This window comes from Babylonia areolata, chromosome 22 (assembly GCF_041734735.1).
Source record: "Babylonia areolata isolate BAREFJ2019XMU chromosome 22, ASM4173473v1, whole genome shotgun sequence".
NCBI classification, from domain to species: domain Eukaryota; kingdom Metazoa; phylum Mollusca; class Gastropoda; order Neogastropoda; family Buccinidae; genus Babylonia; species Babylonia areolata.
Window position 1 is genome coordinate 28,389,130 of NC_134897.1, and position 19,343 is coordinate 28,408,472.

Here is a 19,343-nt window from a genome sequence, read left to right on the forward strand (position 1 = left end):
AGCGGCCAACACTGGGAGTGGAGTAGCCTTGGTTTTTTCTGACCTGTTTTATATCGTTTTTATTTTAAATTTCCTATCAGGAATTTTTAGGTGCAGTTTTTATGTATTTCTGCCTAATTGTATGTCTTTTTTTCTTTCTTTTTTTTTTACTACTGGAGGGTAGGGGGTTAGGTGCTGTTTTAATGGATTTTTTCTGCCTGATTTTATGTTTTTATTATGTTGTTTTTTTTCCCCAGTTTCCTCTTTTGGAAAATTTTAGGTCTAAATTGATGGACAGTCTTTCCTTACGTTAAGTCAGGAATGTTGAATGAATACTGAATAGCCTTTTAAGAAATTTGTTTTAGCAATCTCCTTGGCTTTTTTTGTGGATGATCTACAAAGTGCAGTTGACAGCTGAATTTGAATTTTTTATTTTACTTTTTAAACCTATCTATTGTCAGTTGTTGTTGTTGTTTTTCTCTCTCTCATCGCCTTGAGTTTTCCTTTCACAGTGGTGTCAAGTCATGTTCCATTTGCTTCTCTCTCCCCCCACTTCCCCGCCTCTCCACTTTTTCTTTCTTTTTTTAATTGCTTTTACAGATACTGGGAACAGACAATGTAACCCTAGTGTAAAATGAATCTTTCTTGTGAACATCCAACCACACCATCAGCCAACCTGTCCAACCCATCTTCCTTGTCTTGTCCTCCAGTCAGTGCTGCTTGGCTTCATGTAGTTTTTATTTATGATAAGTCATGCACGTTCAGTTTTATGGATATTGCTTCTGTACAAAACTGGATGGTATGCACTACACTCTTTTCATTAGCAATGCCCCCCACCCTCATCACTACATTTCCCTCACATTAGCATGATAAGTTTCTGTTTTTATTTTATTTACTGTTAATTGTTTTTATGTGTGCTTGCTTTGAATGAACTGTTCTATACATGTGTGTGCATGGGGCAAGAACCCGTTGGTGCGTCAGTGTCCGAGGAGACTGTGTTGTTTGGTTGTGGGAGTTCCATTGATTTTTCCATTGTTCACTGAGGGCTTGCTGTTATGGAGAGGTCTTGTTGAGATGTATTCACTCATTCATGCATTCACCTTGTTACACTGTTGATTAAAGAAAACTGAGCTGGCAGGGATTGCAGTGAGTTAAATCACTGCTCAACTTTTGTTGTGTAGTGTGTATGTGTGTGTTTTTCATTTGGTTCTTGTTAGTTCACATATTGATGTGTAGTGTGTGTATGTGTGTGCTTTTGATTCCTGTTAGTTCACATATTGTGTGTGTGTGTTATTTGGTTCTTGTTGGTTCACATGTTAGTGCTCAAGCTGTTGAAAGGCTGCAAGGATGTTTTCTTTGGTTGGTTGGCTGTTTGTCACTTGCTGAAGTATTTCCTTTTTTTTTTTTTTTTCAAGCTGTTGTGATTGTTGGTAGATACATGGTCGTCTGACGTAGTTTCTCATTGTTGTATGTGCAACGTTGTTTCTCATTGCTGCATGTGTTTCCATGAGTTAATTGCTAATTTCTATGGTTGATTGTATGTGAAGGTTTTGTCAGTGATTGATTGTTGTCACCATAGGCATAGTTAACTGTTGGTTGGTTGCCGTGTCTTTTTGGGGGTGGGGGGCGGGTGCCAGGGGGAGGGGGGTGCGGGAGGGGTGGTCAAACATTTGGTCAATTGCTGTGCATCTGCATTCATCCGTTGATGAGCTAGTTGTTAAGGCAGTGGTTTGATTGCTGTGAAGATGTATTCATTGTTTGATTGTGAACAAGTGATGGATTTCTTTCTGTTCTTGAATTTGATGGGCGTTGCAAATTCAGCAAATAGAGAAATATATTTTTCGCATTGTATGAAACTGCGCTGTGTATACATGTTTTCTGTTGTTTTTTCAGATTCAGTAAGCTATGTAAAAATAATGGGGATCTTGCGATTGAAGTGATGTAGTCTAGCAGTTCTGCCATAACATGAATGCGTAAATCTGTGTTCTTGGCCTATCACAATGACTATGTTTATTAAAATTATTTTGTTCTTGAAAAAAAAATTATGCATTATGATTATTGCTGTTGTGATGGATATATTATTTGCATATGCATTATTTGTATGCATAGGCAGTTGACAGGAAATGTTTTTGTTAAAAAGGCAGGATACTGTTCAGAGGAACTTTCCTGTCACACATTCACAACAGTTAGTCACTCCTGCCTGTGTTCCAGCTTTCAGCACTTTCACACCATACAGTGTTCCGCTTTGTATCTTATACATGTGAAAGATAAAAGATTTTGTGCAGGTAGTGTCTGTGCCTCAAATTCCAAGACACAAGAAACAAACAGTTGAGTCTTTTCTGTAAGTGGCTGCTTTACAAAATGTAAGAGCCCATACTTCAGAGAGAAGGGAAACCAGGGTAAACAGGAAATTACTGATTACCCTGGTTTCCCTTCTCTCTGAAGCATGGGCTCTTACATTTTGTAAAGCAGACACTTTCCGAAAGAGAAAGTAATGATCCAAAGATAAATTAGTAGTGAAATCAAATAGAACATCAGTACTAAAAGCCATGAAAAAGTTAGAATGAAGCATACACTGCTTTTAAAAACCGGGAAAAGGCTAAAAACCTGGCTCACTTGTCAACTGTTGGCCAAAGGAATGACAAACCAGTGCAAAAGACAGGGAACTGCGCTGATTGGCGGAACAGACAACAGGCCTGATAAAGCCGTCTTTGCCACGAACTTAGGCAAACCAATAGGCCTAGTTTGCACCAGGTTGACATGGTATAGTATGTGACCAAAATTCTCCTGAATGCTTTAGACTTTGTAACCCTAAGTCTCATATATAATAGCGACAAGAGTATACTATGATTTCATAACATGGCGTGTCCGAGAAAGTTATCAGGCAGTTTTAAGGACCCCACTTTTGTACTGTTTAGCTGTTGTAGTCTGTTTAAACAAAATTTCTTTCTCAAGCTATTCATTGTTGCAAGCTTTGTTAGGTGCAGGTGAAGCTGTGTGAAGTTGAATGCAAATCCTGTTATACAGGGGAGTCGCATGGCAGCAATGAATGAGGAGAATCAGTTTGCAGGTATTGTCATTTCATTTTTCTATTTGTTTCAAGTGTTTTCACTGCTCTCAACCCTTCTTCCCACAACGTATTACATATAAATTAGTACCATTCTGTTGATCTCACTGTTGGGTCTTCCAGTATCAAAGAAAATAAGACACTGTATCATGGCATGAAAGACAACAGTTAAACTTTTTGCAACATGTTTCTTCTCAACCAGCCCGCACTCTAACTTGTCTGAATGTTTGCACAGGAGCTTCCATGTCAGTCTTGTAGATTCCACAATTCTGCTTCTTCACTGTAGTAGTTTTTGAGTTCCTTGTTGGAAAGGCTCAGCATTGCAACAGTTTTCTAAAGTGCAGTTGAGTTGTTTGGGTTTGTTTTTTTTAATTTCAGAACTTTTTCTTTTTTTTTTAATGTGTTTAAAGCTGGGAATCATTCCCAGTATGATTTACAGTCACATTAAGTGATCAACTCATGAACTTTGGCTTTCATGCAAAGTTTTTGTGCTCCAAATTTTGTAAGGAAATAAAAAGTTTGACATATAGTTCTGGATTGGAAGTGATTATGGGAGTGATGTGAATTTGGGCATTTATCATGCTGTTTGAATTCACTTCGTTCCCCCACCCCCAACTACAAACATACATAAAAATCTAAAAATCAATGGAAGATTATTACAAAGATTGTTGGTCATCTGCATGCAGTTCTCCTCATCTTTTTGTGTTGTTTTCAGTTCAGTTGCATAAGTGTTCACACTGAATTAAGAAAAAAAAATATATATATATAATAAATAGGGGTATAGGGATATATGTATGTTTGATGGAATTTATTAGATGGTCAGCTTTGAAATTGAATTAAAAAATTAGTTCTCTTTTGTGAAAATGCCTGTTATAAAGTTACCTTTGTGAATACTTAGCATATCAGTTATCATGGTAAGGACGTTGTTGACTGTGTCTCTGAAAAGGTTTTTTCTTTTTTTTTTTTTTCCATAAGCTCCAGTGAAGATTAAGTTCCATTGTCATTTGTTCTTTTGTTGTGTTTACATTTTAAATATGTGTAAATGATTAAGTTTTTTTTGTTTGGGGTTTTGTTTTTGTTTTTGTGTGTGTTTTTTTAAGAATAATTCTTTATCATACTAATTAAGCGTGTTGAATCTCAGTGATTCAAGAAGTTTGTAAAACATAAGTCATAATAAGTCATAGACTTGTTAGAATATTCTAAGTTCATGCATTGAAATTTGGAACAAGTTCATGAAACTAATGCATCATGGAGTTTCTGTATATCTATAGAATACTTGAAAAGGTGGGGAACTAAAACTGTTGTGAGGATTGTTACCTAAAAAGTTTTAGGCTGGGGGCTTTCGTTATGTCTTGGATTATTTCATTTGTTTGCTTGTGTGTGTGGTTTTAGAAAGCATGAGACGAAATAAATTGGTATGAAAGGATGTGGTTTATGTGATATTCTGCCATTACATCTAAGGCTTTTATGGATGGACCCTATTGGAATCTAAACTGGATGAAGAGGGGGGTGGAAACTCATTTAGAAGGAAGAGGAAGGTGGTTAGGTCACAAACATAATCAGTATGAAGTGTTCCAACATAGATTTCTCAACCATTGATGTGCTCAGAAACCATGACCACTTGGTGTAACAAGACCATTCTTATATGCACTGGATGGCAAGGTCTTGAGGGTAATTCGCACCCTTATCTATAACTAAAATATATAATGCAACTAAAATATATAATGCATTGGTGTGTTCACAATACATCTCCACCCCTGTTCTTTCCATTTAGAAAACTAGGGAAGACATGACAAGGGGGAGAAAATCACTGCCCTGATAAGTTTTTGTTGTGTTTAAATTTGAGGAAATAAGACTTGTGTTGGCTTGTCATGCGCTTGGGACCAAGCATCCAAACTGAATTCCTTTCAATTAACCTTGCTTTCAATTTTTTGTTTGGTTGTGCTTGTTTGAGTTGTCTGCACTATATAGTCTGTTCACTTCTGTCAGCTGCTTTACACAGGACAGATCGCTTTCTAGAGGATGGGATGATCGAGATTTTCTTTCCTGTGCTCTCTGGTTTTCAATAAAACTATTTACAAATGCAGTTTTTGTTTGTGTGGGTGTTTTAAGTCGTCGAGTGTGAGTCAAACCTCTATTAAGGATGAAATATCTATCCACAGAACTGAAAGGACTTTAGTTTGGAGGAAGCTTGAAGCCTTGTAGTTCTTCATACCCGGATTCTACATTTTGCTTCAAGTGCTGCCTCACTGCTTACAGACTGGTGTATAGGAACAGTTTCATACTTTACCTTTTATGTGTTTTTCTTTTTTAATGCAGTAATACACTACAACCTTTGAAAGTAAAAGGTGGGTCCAGTATACTGGTGTACAACTTGCCCACATAAATTTGGGTAGCTGTGCGGACAAAGTCTTGAGGTGCGATACGGAATAGGGACACTGGAAATATATTTTTGACATGGACAGCAGTAAATCTCTAGGATGAGGCTTTCAGTGACACAACAGTTTCAGTTACAGTCACAATTCAAGCTCCATGACATGCCTCTAACACTGACCCTACCAATTTCTTACCAAAGGACAAAAAATAAACCTCCAACCAAACTGATCAAACATCTTCTACAAAACCTTCTAGCCCTTTTCAGCCCTTTTATATTGCATATAAAATTAAATATATATGTTTAACTATTTCTCACCAGCTTTCCATCATTAAACTGATTAACTCCCATCTTGTAACTGTCTTTTCAGTTAGCTCATACCAACCAAATGTGTTAAACATGTCCACTCAGACTAATAATAATACTGAAACTGATCATGTGAACCCAATCATTAATGAATCATTGAATGAATAACAAGTAATGCAGGTTCTCAAGAAAAAATCAAATGTAGAACTCAAAGAGGAGTGAATACAGAACAACAAATAAATCAAATGAAACTGAAAAAAAATTCCTGTGCCATGAATTTCTAAAGTACTGCTGCTTTTTGTGTGTGTGTGTGTGCTTTTTTCCCATTTGGATCCTTTTTTTTTCTTTCTTTTTTTTGTGTGCTTTGAAACAATGGTTGTCTCTTAAAAAAAAAACACCTGCAAATAAATCCATTTTATTACACCATTTATCATGGATATATACCACTCTGGTACTATGCTACCAAAATTCATCATTTATCAATTATGCACTTTCCTGAACAAGCTCCGTACTTTCATGTGCGCATTGGTCAATCATACCCCACAAATCAACATTTAAATTTTGTGTGTTATTGTAAGAAGGGCAGCACAAATGCTTAAATATGCATACAACTACAAGCACAAATGCTTAAATATGCATACACACATACATACAATTCACACACATAAACTCCAGTATTACCAAAACAAATCACTGTTCCCAAGTACAAAGAGACCAAAGCACACATCAGAAACAAGACAACCGGTTGAAGTGATCGAGGAACTGCTGAAGAAAACTTTATTTCCATTCTCACTTGCAGCAGGAAGAAATGTGAATGCAAAGTATAAAACATCCACCACCTCACCCTCAGGTTTATCTTGCACTAAAACCTATACGCAAGACTAGAAAAGGGGTGAGTCTTGTTTCATGATGACCTTTTCTCAAGTCCACATCTGAGAGTGAAATGATAACGCACACAAGCAAAGAAACCATTCTCTGGAAACTTTGTCAGTTCAGTTTAAACAAGTCTTTTGTACAATTGTTGGATCTGCAACAAGTACAGATTTCCAGATAGCTTTTCCAGTCAACACAATATGATGTCCAAGAAATCGCCTTGATCTTTCAGATATCTCATCTAAAGATTTAAAGCCTGCTGCATCTTCTGTGATGAAATGGAAAATGAGACAACAGAGAAAGAAAGGGACAATTAAAAACAAGATATGAAGATATACCTGTATGTATGCATGTGTGCAAGCGTATAACCACCTCCAAAGTAGACACTGGAAGAACATTTCATTTCACAAACGACTCTTCAGAGTCACAAGTCATGTTGAACAGAAGGCCATTAATTACACAATACTGATAGTGACAGGACAGTCGTGGTTAAAGATGAGAGAGGATGAGCAAAGTCTTCAATGGAGAATGACAAGTTTTCAGAGAGGAGCTACAACGTTTTTGATGCCCATCACCATAAATGAATAGAACAATTAAAAGGACTTTAAAACCTTGATCGCATTCAGCATTTCACAGTATTGAATTTGGAATCTGTTTTACATCTTTTACAGCTGCAACAATCTTTAAGTAGTCTGTAACACTTGTTCATTCAGAAACAATTTTCAGTGTGGTAGCAGACACTGAATACCTTTCAACCCTTTCTAAGAAGTCAAAAACATTTTGCTTTTTGACTTTAAAAAAAAAAAAAATTTTTAAAGTCTGCAGACCATCTTTAGCAGGAAAATAAAAAGAACTAGCACTCACGCATAATGTCAATCATTGTTACAGGTGTTCCCAAAACAGTTTTTTTTGTTTGTTGTTTTTTTTGTTGTTGTCTCACCACAGTGCAGCGCAACACTGAATAAGTTTGGAAAATGACAGGGAAAGGGTCACTGCGCTCTTACTGTCCCGTCCAGAAGACAAGACTGACAGGAAGTGCTTTTAAAATGCAAAACAAGTTTCACATGCTTCAGTTTTTGGTCACTAAGAATTAGATAAAATCAGCAGCTACACATTATTGGTTTTAAATGCTGGCCATTAAAAAAACAAACGAAAAACCCCAAAATGCTCTCACTACAAGTACAACCCAAAAGAACTTTTCCTCAATTGATTTTCCCCAGAGCCTAAAAGATTCAACATGTGACCCAGGAAAAGTGTTGATATGTTTATAAATCCATTTTCTGACCATTGTTTCCATAACATTATTTCAGTTCTTAGAACTGTTTACAAAATAAAAATAATTTTTAAAAAGATTTGTGGCTCCTACAGTCTCTAGAAAACACTGATGAAAACTGACTCCTGCTTGACGCCCTCCCCCTCAGCTAAGGTCAGGAACACACAAACCCATTCAGCATGGTCCACTGTACTGTGGTTAGCCAATATGTCACAGATGACTTGCAGTGGAAAACGGGACACACCCTGTTGGGCCGAGCAAGCGGCATAAAGCTAAGCAGCGGTTCAAGCAGATGACGAGCACAGTGGCAAAGGGTGACAGGTGACACAGATGATGACAATGACAGGTGATGTGAAGGGGAGGAGGAGGAGGGGAGGAGGTGGTTTGGTGGGGAGGGGCCCCCTGCCTGTCATTTGGAGGCCCCCCCTGTGGCCCCCTCACAAGCTGCATCCGCCTTCTTCATTTGTTTCTCTCGCATGATGGCAGCATCCCTGCACAAAGCATCCAGCAGTCAGCCAAACAATACACAGGCGCTCACTCCATCTGAACACTGAAAATATGCTTGTCAATCACTCAATGCTTTCACCTGATGTTCATACAACATTCTCACCCAAAATCCAACATCCATCTAACAAAACTCACCGAAAAACAGTTTTTCTCCATCTTTGCAAAAGACTCCTTTCTCAACTTCTGAGAAGAAAAACGTTTTCCACAGGCAGGCAAACAATTCCTCAGTCAACATTATCACCCACAATTATCAAATGCACTGCATGCAATACAAAATTTCAACATTATATGTCATTATGTCAAATCTTCTAATGTATTTCATGAATACATCTTCATTTCAACTCCAAAGGACATCTAATTCTGTTGTAACCTGTCATGAAAGACAACATCACACACAGTAACACCCCTACAAAAAATACGAAACAACATTTAACTTTTTATTTCAAGTGCATCCGTCCTTCACTAGCTCACTCATTCCTCTCGATACAGGCATGTGATATACATCATCTGATTATGAAAAGAAGAGTGAATTATAGAATACTAATTAGCGGAAAAGACTGGAGGCCACACATAACCCCCAGAAGCTCAATGTGAGGGGCCTGATTCAGCAGACAGCCACAGCTAAAGGAAACAGCCTGCATAAAAATCCATGCGTCCTTCTAAAATTCTGAAACCTAAAATTTACTTTTTATTCAGTGAGACATGCATAGTCTGCAATTTTACCAAGCAGTAGAAGCACACAAAAAAACAACAGAAAAACAAAAAAAAACCAAACAACAACAAAAAACCAGAACATGAGCAGAAATAACACTTACGGATAAAAAACTGAAATGAGAACACTGTCGATATATTGAACTTACACATCCCATGGTGAACAGCCAAACAACTCATGCAGACTGACTTGCCAAATAATCCACACTTTAATCCTCTTATACATAGAATGTGATCACCTCATATAAAGAAGTGTGTGACATTCAAGCTGTGATCTGACTTTTGGTGCACCAGATGTGGCACTCCTGTTAAAGCAACCAATGCCTTTCTAAATTCCAGACTTTTTTTTTTTTTTTTTTTTTTTTTTAACATTCTAGTACTAGTAGTAATATACTAATAGTAATACATACCTTGCTTATTGTTGTTGTTTTTTTCACACTTTCAGATTTTTACATTTTACATCCATAGGACCTTTCTGCTGTTTTCAAGATAAATATTACATTCTAATATCTAATTTGTTTTCTTTTATTTCACACTTCCATTGTTCCAGATTTTTACAGCTTTAGGTGTAGGAACTTACTGTTTCCTGTTTAGAGTGTATGTTTTCTGGAGAGTTGGAGATTTTCTCCGACTGACTCTGCATTTAGCTACCTTTGAAAAAAATAAAAATAAAAAATAAAATGTAAGGGGGGGGGGGGGGGGGGTTGGGAGAGGGGTGGAGGGGTGGTGAAGGAGAGGTTGGAAGGGGAAGCAGATTTTAAATCGTTTCCATTAGTGATTAGAGGAGGGGAAAAGATGTTATAACTTCAACTGATGAAGTATCTGTAAAAACATTACTTCTCTCCACAAAGTTAGTATAACGGAAACAGTCACCCTGGTCACCTGAAACCAACCAATCTGAATCTCTAATCCTCAAGCAAACCACCCCAACCCCTTCCTCCTTCTTCCCCATCCAACAAAAAAAAAAGTAAGATAAATAAAATGAATACCGGTACTATACAAAAATAAACAAATGAATAAAGGAATACTACAAAAGAAAACTGATTCATTAAGATAGAAAAAAATGTATGGTTTCACCTGTCTTTTGAAAAAGTTACTTCAATTAGTTCAAATCATTGGTAAATAAAATACACACACGAAAACATATATTAACGAAAACACTTTCATTACGCTACAGTCCACACATACATCATTCTTCAAAACAAATCCAAATACACTCACTGACTCAGTGCCCCCAGACTGGCTGACTCTCTCACCATCCAAACATCTTTCCAACTATATATATAAATCTATCCTCAATATATCTGTGAACAATGGGTTTGGGGGAGCAGAGGTAGCAGTCGATATACACTACAGTACACTGACAGTTAGAACAATGAATACACTTTTCACAGAACTTTATAAATCTATATATATACACTGTGTTAGCAGTATAAATTATGAGTACATGCAAACCAGTAATTGCCCATTTAGACAACAGACAAGGCTCACATTTTTTTTCTTTTTCTTTTTTTTTAACAGGGTTAACAATTTTCAAACATGGCACATATGCATCTTGATACTCAGCACAAAAAGTTAAAATGATTCTTTTTTTAATCCAAAGGCCCCAATAAAGGCAATGTTTAGAACTGAATGCTGAATCTGCATCTTAGTATATAAATGTACATTCTTAAACATCATTATCAATATCATTACAACACATCAACAGCAACAGCTCAAAAATGGACTGTTCCTCAAAAACAAATTGAACTTCTTTTTTCAGTCAGCTCAAACAAAGCATTGCGCATGACAAAAGTACTGTAATTAGTCAGTGTGAAAGGAAATGGCTGGATTTGGAATAAAACTGGGATTTTTTAAGCTTTTAAAACTACACACACACATAAACTCCGGGAGTCCCTTAAGACAAAATGACCATTGCTCACTTCAGCTGTAAACACTCTGCACTTCCCTTGTAACGAGCAAGACAGAAGCTGTGCATCCTTTGTTTGTCTTTATACATTTGATAGTACTGCCTCTCATTTGCTAAGCTGAGTTGGCTGAACTGCTGTGATAAAGCTAATTACCAGCATCAACCTGCAGGAACTAATCGAACCAAGAGATCAGGGTAGTTTTTTGGGTGTTTTTCACCCATTTCTATTTCAAACCTGTGTAGCATATTTTGCGCCACACTGCAGCACAACACTTTCGAAGGGATTTATAAAATCAAAATTGTGAATTCATAGAAATGAAGCAACTAACAGGCATTACAACAACAAAAAAACTGACAAAGAGTTGAAGGACAAACACAATGGCAAACAAATCCTATCAATACAGTGCTTACAAAAATTATCATCCTTTACTATTATCATTATCTACCTGCAACCCTGAAAATCTATAGAACAACCCACCTCTCACGCCGTTCCTCGAGGGTCTTTCCTGCATTCCCTCCTTTCTTCGAGGAATCCTTTTTTTTGTCAGTCTCCGACTTCTTCTTCATGGCCTTCTCCCGGGCCTTCTCTCTCTGGTTGCCACCTACCAACATATGAAATAGCAATTTTTAGATGAAAGGCAACAGGTGTGATGGGTTGTTTCTCTCTGACTCATCTTTACTAAGCAGCAATTATTTTGTCACTCTTGTCTTACTGTTCAGTGTTAGTTTTATCTACTGAATTCTCACCACTAAGTTTAATGAATTTCAAATTCAGTGACATAGTGCAGGGTTTCCACAGCTGTGAAAAACAAAAGTCCAAACTTTGTTCATACCTTTTCCAGATCAACGATATGACTGAAAATTATTCAAACTAAAGACAAAGAAGACAATCAAAAAAAAAAAAATAAAAATCTGCAATACTGCTAACAAAAGAGAAGCAGATAAGGAGATATCCTAATATAAAATCATGTTCAATTTCCACAATCTTTTATTTCTAAAAAGTTTTTTTTGCTTTTTAAAGCTCTTTAATAAATGGAGCTGGTCAAGGGTTTTATTAAAATTTCGAAACGTCCAAACACTTTAGTTAAGGGCAAAACATATTTTTCAAAGGCCTTTCCAGACCTGGAAACAGTTCTCATTTTTCCAGACTTCCAAACTCTGTACGAACCCTGCTCGTACAGCCCAAACAGCAAAACAACAAACTTTAAACAATTAGTTAAACCCTTTCACACATTTTGCATCTGCCAGAACTGCAGTCTGTTCAAAATTCCCCACCTGTGAGTGTGAGGTTTCAGCTTTGTATACAGCATCTTTTATCAGACTTTTTTTTTTTTTTTTTTTTTTTTTTAAACTCAGAAAAAGGCACAAATTTTCTTATAATAACCTACTAATCACTGACACTGCCTAAGTCTTCAATTAGTTCTGTTTATTGCTGTTTTTTGTTTGTGTGTGTTTTTGTTTTGTTTTGTTTGTTGCTGCTGTTGTTCTTGGTCAATGAAAGTCTATGCGGACCTTTCTTGATTCTTGAGTTTGCTTTCGCTGCTAGCAGTCCTGCACTAACTTTTCACTATCATGGCTGATAGAACCGCATACAGAAAAGTCCAACCAGGAACTCTTGATCCGCAGATGGGTCACGTGACCCTCAACACTCAATATTTGCTGAATCTCCCACCAAAATTACCAACGAACTCCCACTATTTAAGTATCTTATTATTTAATGACAAACTCCCACAAAAATTATCGTATGCAATGATCACCAATGTTGTTTAATGACATTTTCGTCGGGATCTCCGCATAGCCCCAAGCTTCATGTAAATCGAGGATAGACGCCCAGCTACTTCGAAAGTGAAAAGCGTGCACAAGATGTCACTGTAACTGTAAGTTGCTCAAATCCAAACCGAACTTAACGTAATCACACAATTTAAATACATTTCATCAAATTTTTCATTAAGGTTTAATACAGACTGATAAGCTGCAAAGGTTCCTGCAACGTATCGTTCCAGATTCCAGATTCCAAAGGGTGGTGTAGATATGGGGTGAAAAAATGTCACTGAACGAGCAGATCGTTTGTTTTTCTCCATCTTCCAGGTGCACGTTGATGAAGGATAACACTCCAGTTACCTAGTTTAAGAGTATAGAAGACTATGTGGTGATCTAACAGTAATAGATGAGATTTATAAAATGACTCATGGATGAAATGACAGTAGAATGATACATTCTTTGTTTACATTGAATGAGAACACTGTTACAGAGGCCATTCCTATTAATTCAGTCACTCAATCATCTTCTGTTGTCTCTATCATCCTCCTCCTAGTCATAAAAACAACTTAACGTCTTCTCTGTTTCACAATGAGTTCCAAACACTGCTTCATTACTACAACCTTCGTCCTCAGAGATTTCAATTTTCATTTCGACAAACTTCCACTGATGCCAAACTCCTGTGTCTATCTCTGTCCAATCATTCTCTATCTCAGCTCGTTACAGAACCAACACACAGATCTGGCCATAACAGATCTGGCCATACGTGACTCTGACGCCATGACTGCATCAGTGACTGTAACTGACAAACTTTTTCCAACCATTCTGCTGTCATATTCTCACTTAATATTTCAAAACCTACCAGAACCAAAAAATCTGTTACTCGTCGCAACCTGAAATCCATCAACATTAACACTTTTTCTTCTCAAGCTGCTGAACGCCTTTCCAAAATTTCTTCCCATACCGACGTCTCTGCACATTACAACACTGTCCTCTCTCAACTGTTGGATGAGCATGCACCCGCCACTACCTGCATGCTCCCAGATAGACCTTCCGCCTCATGGCACACACAAGACATTTGACTTGCAAAACGCAAACATCACCAATTGGAAAGACGATGGCGATCAACAAAACTGAAAGTCCACAATCAAATATTCTGAAAACAAATGAATAAAATCAAACATATGATCTCATCAGCAAAAACAAACTTCTTTTCTTCTCAAGTTCTCGGTACAACATCCACCAAATCTCTTTACTCTATCATGTCAGATCTCAGTACTGCAAAAAAAGATTCCTCTTCCTTCTGCCTACATTTTACCTGACCTCCCCAATGTCTTCTCTTTCTTTTTCGACAAAGTCCAAAATATTTGTACCATCTTAGACCAAATGTCTTTCCAGCCTGCTCAATTCAACGGCACTCCTCTCCACTCCTTTAATCCATAGACTGAAACAGAAGTACATGAAATCCTGAAAGAAATGACAATAAAATCCTGTGAACTTGATCCTATACCAGCCTCGGTCTTTTCCCAGAGTGTCTCACAGCTTCTCCCCTCAATCACCAATACTGTCAATTCATCCATTCTCAGTGGAACATCTCCATCCACTTTCAAAATTGCAACTGTCCAGCCTCTTCTGAAGAAACCCAACCTTGACACAAACATTTCGAAAAACTATCGACCAGTTTCTAATCTTCCATTCATGTCCAAACTCCTTGAAAATGCTGTCTTGAAGCAGCTCAACAAGCACCTTTGTTTCAGCAACCTCATCCACCCATTTCAGTCTGCCTATCACGCTGACCACAGCACTGAAACCACTCTCCTCCACATCCTGAATAATCTACTGCTAGCGTCTGACTCAGGAAAAATTTCCCTTCTCACTCTTCTCGACTTGTCAGCCGCCTCTGACAAGATAGACCATTCATTCCTTCTTTCCTGTCTTCATTTTACATTTGGTATCAACGGCACTGTTCTAAACTGGTTCAAATCTTATCTCACTGATCGATTCCAGTCTGTCATTGCTGATCATTTCCAATCTGAACCTGTTAAAATCGAACATGGAAATCCCACTGGGATCTGTTTTAGGCCCAGTGCTCTTCACACTGTACACTGCTCCTCAAGCTGAAATTATCAACCGCCATAATGTCAGTCATCATTCTTATGCTGATGACACTCAAACTCCAGAAGAGTGATACCCCTGAAAAATTGTTGTCGCTCTTGCAAGAAACATCCAACTGCTTCCTGGACATACAAAACTGGATGACTCTAAATAAGTTACAATTGAATGCGGACAAAACTGAAGCAATGATCATAGGAACTAAACAAAAACTGTCTCCCATCAAAACTGACTCAATCAAACTTGACAGTATATCCATCCCTCTTTCCAGTTCAGTCAGGAATCTCGGTATTGTCCTTGACAACACACTGTCCATGCAAAAAATGTATCAGTCAGACATGTCAATCCTGCTACTGTCAATTGCGGCAAATCAGTTCCATCCGGAAATATCTGTCAACTAACGCAACATCTAGACTTGTTGTTTTTCTCATTATCTCTCACCTTGACAACTATAACTCTCTACTGTCTGGTTTGCCTGCTTCATCCATTCACTCCCTTCAGTGCATTCAAAACTCTGCTGCCCGACTCGTCCTCAGATAGAAAAGATCTGAGCACATCACTCCTCTATTGCAACATCTCCACTGGCTCCCTGTCTCACATAGAATAAAGTACAAGATCAGCACTCTATGTTATAAATGTATTCACCAATCTGCCCCTTGCTATCTCTGTGGCTGCCTTCACCTCTACACTCCATCTCACTCTCTATGATCGGCTTTGAATCCACTCTGTTTATGCATACCCAGATTCAAACACTTGACTGTTGGCCACCGCTCTTTCTCTGTCTGTGGACCTTGTAATTGGAATGAACATCCTCTTTCACTTCATCAGGTCTCCACACTCACCTCTTCCAAGTCTGGCCTTAAAACCCACCTCTTCCCAAAATAGCCTCCCTTCCCTGCCTCTTCCTTGTCTTCAGTTTTTCCAGTTTTAGAGTTATGCATGCGTTTGAATAACTGGTGCGAAAGCGTTTCGATTTATCTCTGCACAAGATTGAGGGCTATATAAATATCATCTATACTGATATGATATGATAATTGATATGTCAGTTGTGAGGAAAACGGGAGCTCGATCAGTCGATGTTGAATGAAAATTAAAATCTTGACTAAGTTTCAAAACAGATGTGCATAAATACATTAAATGTGTTCAACTCTTTATAAAAGATACTTCACCGCTCACGCTGACAATGCGGATTTCAACACAGTGTAGCAAGACGCCAACTCAATAAGCAAGGCAACATGGCCGAGTGAACTGATACCAAAATACAGGCTTGTGACGGAACGTCGCATGCCCATCGCTCTATCAGCTCGACTCGCTATGCACTAGATTAGACTTACGTTGATTTCTATAATGTTAACAACAACTTAAAAGTAAACTTACGAGTCATGTTTAAAATGGGAGAATCAAAACCAAAGCTGACACAAAGGCAGAAGCCGATATTCAGTCGTCACAAAACACCATACACTTGCAGTATTCCAACACAGCCAGACGGGACTGCCGAACCATCAGACTTTGCGAGCTGACGTCACTAAATATAACTATGTACCGAAATTGATCAAAAGCAGTCCTAAACCAACGAAAGTGGTAACCATTAAAGGGAGCTCTCCTTTTTATTCATATTATACAACACCCCCGAAAACGGAGTGTGGCTGCCTACATGGCGGGATAGAAACGGTCATACACATAAAAGCCCACTCGTCTACATACGAGTGAACTTGGGAGTTGCAGCCAACAAACAAAGAAGATATTTATTATGCAACGAATATTGATTTGCCGATGATTCAGTTTCAGTTTTCAGTGCATGCCAGATTTGTTTTGTTTTGTTTTGGTTTTGGTTTGGTTTGGTTTGTTTTTGTTTTTTTGTTTGGTTGGTTGGTTGGTTTTTGTTTTTGTTTATTTTAACTCTGATTTGGATTATGTCTTTGACATACGTTTTTCGGCCGACCGGACTGCTGTGTGCGTACACAGGCGGCTTAGAAGAGGATTCGGACATGCAGCAGCATTTCGTTCTGTAAATTGTTGACCTGAGAACCTCCGAGATCATCATCACCGCTTTTGCGTGGTTTTGGGCTTGAGTGTCTCGGGGCCAGAAGACCTACGATGCCTGGAGCAACTGAAATCAGTCTGAAAACACTATATGGAATTAGGGAGAGGAGGACGGGGGTGGGGAACCGGAGGGTGGGGGTAGAGGGCGGCAGCAATGACCAATCACCAGTGAAAGAGGGGGTCTTAAGCCAGTATACGGAAATGAGGAACTTGTGACATTTTCAAGACAATCTGAACCTGTCAGAATTGAGCAAATTGGCGAACATCAAAGCAGAGTATCAAGATGTCGGCATCAACACAGATCTACCTTAATTTCAGTCAGAGAAATTCAAACCACTCTTAAAGCCGTCATGAAGAGCAATAAACAATAAAGCACCAGTGAGGAGCTGGTGGGGTCAGCCGAGCCCAGCCAGGTGTAGAGATAGAGCTCCTCAGTGAAAGCAGAAACAGACGGGAAAGGAAAGCAAAGACTATAATGCTGGGTTTTTTAACAGACGAGGGAAAATTTACCACCGACGACTGCATTATGTAAGATAAGCCTGATTGAGATATTATGCTGTACTGAGCAAATGGGGGTGGGGGAGGGGGGGGGGGGAGTTCCAATACTCTCAGTTTCTATCAAGGATTTCAACAGGAACACCATCCAAGAACACTGACAGCTGCCCGTCTAGAAAGCCAACTCAAAAATGGCTGAAGAACAATTAACTGAGCAATTAACATTGATTGGTAGTGCATGCACAAACCGGAAGTCATGTTTTTGAAACTGGTAAACAAAAACGATCATTAGGAAATTAGGAAGAAATTAGCTCTGACTTCCAATCAGTGTGGGCGCAGTCTTCATCTTTTTAGGCAGGGGTTCGGAATTCTGTGAAATGGTTTGTGTGTCTTTGTCATTTTAGCGGAAAATTGCCCACTTTTCATTTCGGTTCATAGTGTTCACTCAAAACAAGGTTCGTCACTTCGTCAGTTGGTGTCTCTCAACTGTGAAAAAATCCGTTAAACGTAAATTTAGCAAAACATTCAACATCCAAAACAAGATCTTGATCTAAATCTCCTACTGGTAGAAGCAACTATTCACTTTTCTACATCTTATTGAATGGATCGAAAGACTTCGTCAAACACACATCAAACATCTGTCGTCTGCTATGAACTACAAAACAAGCCTGTGTCCGACCAAAATCTAGGTGTCTTGCAAACAGTGAAGAGTTGACTAAGATCATGACTCCAAAGCTGACCATTTCTCTGCTACTTCTGTTCATCTTCTGCTGTGGTATCAACACCCCAAATGCAGACTCACCCAGCTGGAAAATACCAGGCCCACTTAATTGTTTCACGAGATAACATAAGGCCCGTCACCCACGGGGCGTCAGCATTGGCCATGCATCAGTTTTTGATACCTCGCTACATTTGTTGTGCAACAAACTCCCCAGGAATCACGCATCACGCTCCATATTTGGAAATTCATGTGCTGAAACTTGCTGAAATAGATTCCAAACGATGTCTCACGTGAAACGAGCGGGTCTTGTGATTGGTTGCTCCACGCACGTCTGTCACTTTTGTCACGGGGGAATAGGACAAATTCTACTGAAGAAACACGACGCGCGGCGACGGCGATCTTGCTGCGCGCGCGACTCTTGCTGCCTGAAAACCTCACACACTGGTTACTGCGCAAAACTTGCTGCTTGTTGCGTGAAACTTGCTGCTTGACGCCCTGTGTGCGATGGGCTTAAGGAAAGCCCTGAAGGAAAGTTTGCAGGAAACACAGGTCAGTGCACTGATTCTTTTGACTATTCTTTTGTCAAATGATGCCTCACAAAACCCAGGACCAAACTATAAGGATTTCTATGCATGTGGAATGTGTCAACAAAATTAATGTTAACTCTCTCCATACGAACGGCGAAAGAAACGACGTTAACAGCGTTTCACCCCAATTGCAACCATCAAAATATTACCAGCGGAAGGCTCTTACACTGAAGAGGTGAATGTTGACAAAAAATACCACAATTCTGACGACGGAAGCTGAAGGTTGGGTCATAGAGACACCCACTGGACATCCGAGGGGTCTGTGTAGAGGAGAAGAGAGGACTGGCCGTACTGAGTGAGTTAAAACATCAGCAATTGAATGTGATAACTGTGGTGCGTGGTACCACTGGGAATGTCTGAAGTTTTGTAATGCTGACCCCACCTTGCCAGCCAGAACTAATGTTTCATGGAAGTGTTTTAAATGCGACAGCATGAACTGTGGGTCTTTCACATTCCAGAGCTGCTTTTTGGACGATAGTCATACTTCTGACAACTATTTCCCTTTGATGGACTTGGATAGTAGTATTGACTCATTCCACTCAGGCCAGAGCTTCAGTCCTACAGTTAAAAGCAGCCCCAAAGAGACTAGTCATCACAGCTCAAAACATAGTTCACATTCCTGCAGGTC

The 19,343-nt window shown here is 38.8% G+C and overlaps 1 protein-coding gene across 1 annotated transcript; it reads right to left on the bottom strand.

Moving 5' to 3' along the window:
* Nucleotides 1-6,486: 6,486 nt before the first annotated feature.
* LOC143297369 (putative SERF-like protein) lies at nucleotides 6,487-16,390 on the bottom strand. Its single transcript, XM_076609677.1, has 3 exons — nucleotides 16,247-16,390; nucleotides 11,478-11,601; nucleotides 6,487-8,363 (listed from the first exon to the last, which is right to left on the bottom strand). Exons 1-3 carry the CDS (start codon nucleotides 16,251-16,253, stop codon nucleotides 8,282-8,284), a joined length of 213 nt encoding a protein of 70 aa, XP_076465792.1. The 5' UTR covers nucleotides 16,254-16,390; the 3' UTR covers nucleotides 6,487-8,281.
* Nucleotides 16,391-19,343: the final 2,953 nt, after the last annotated feature.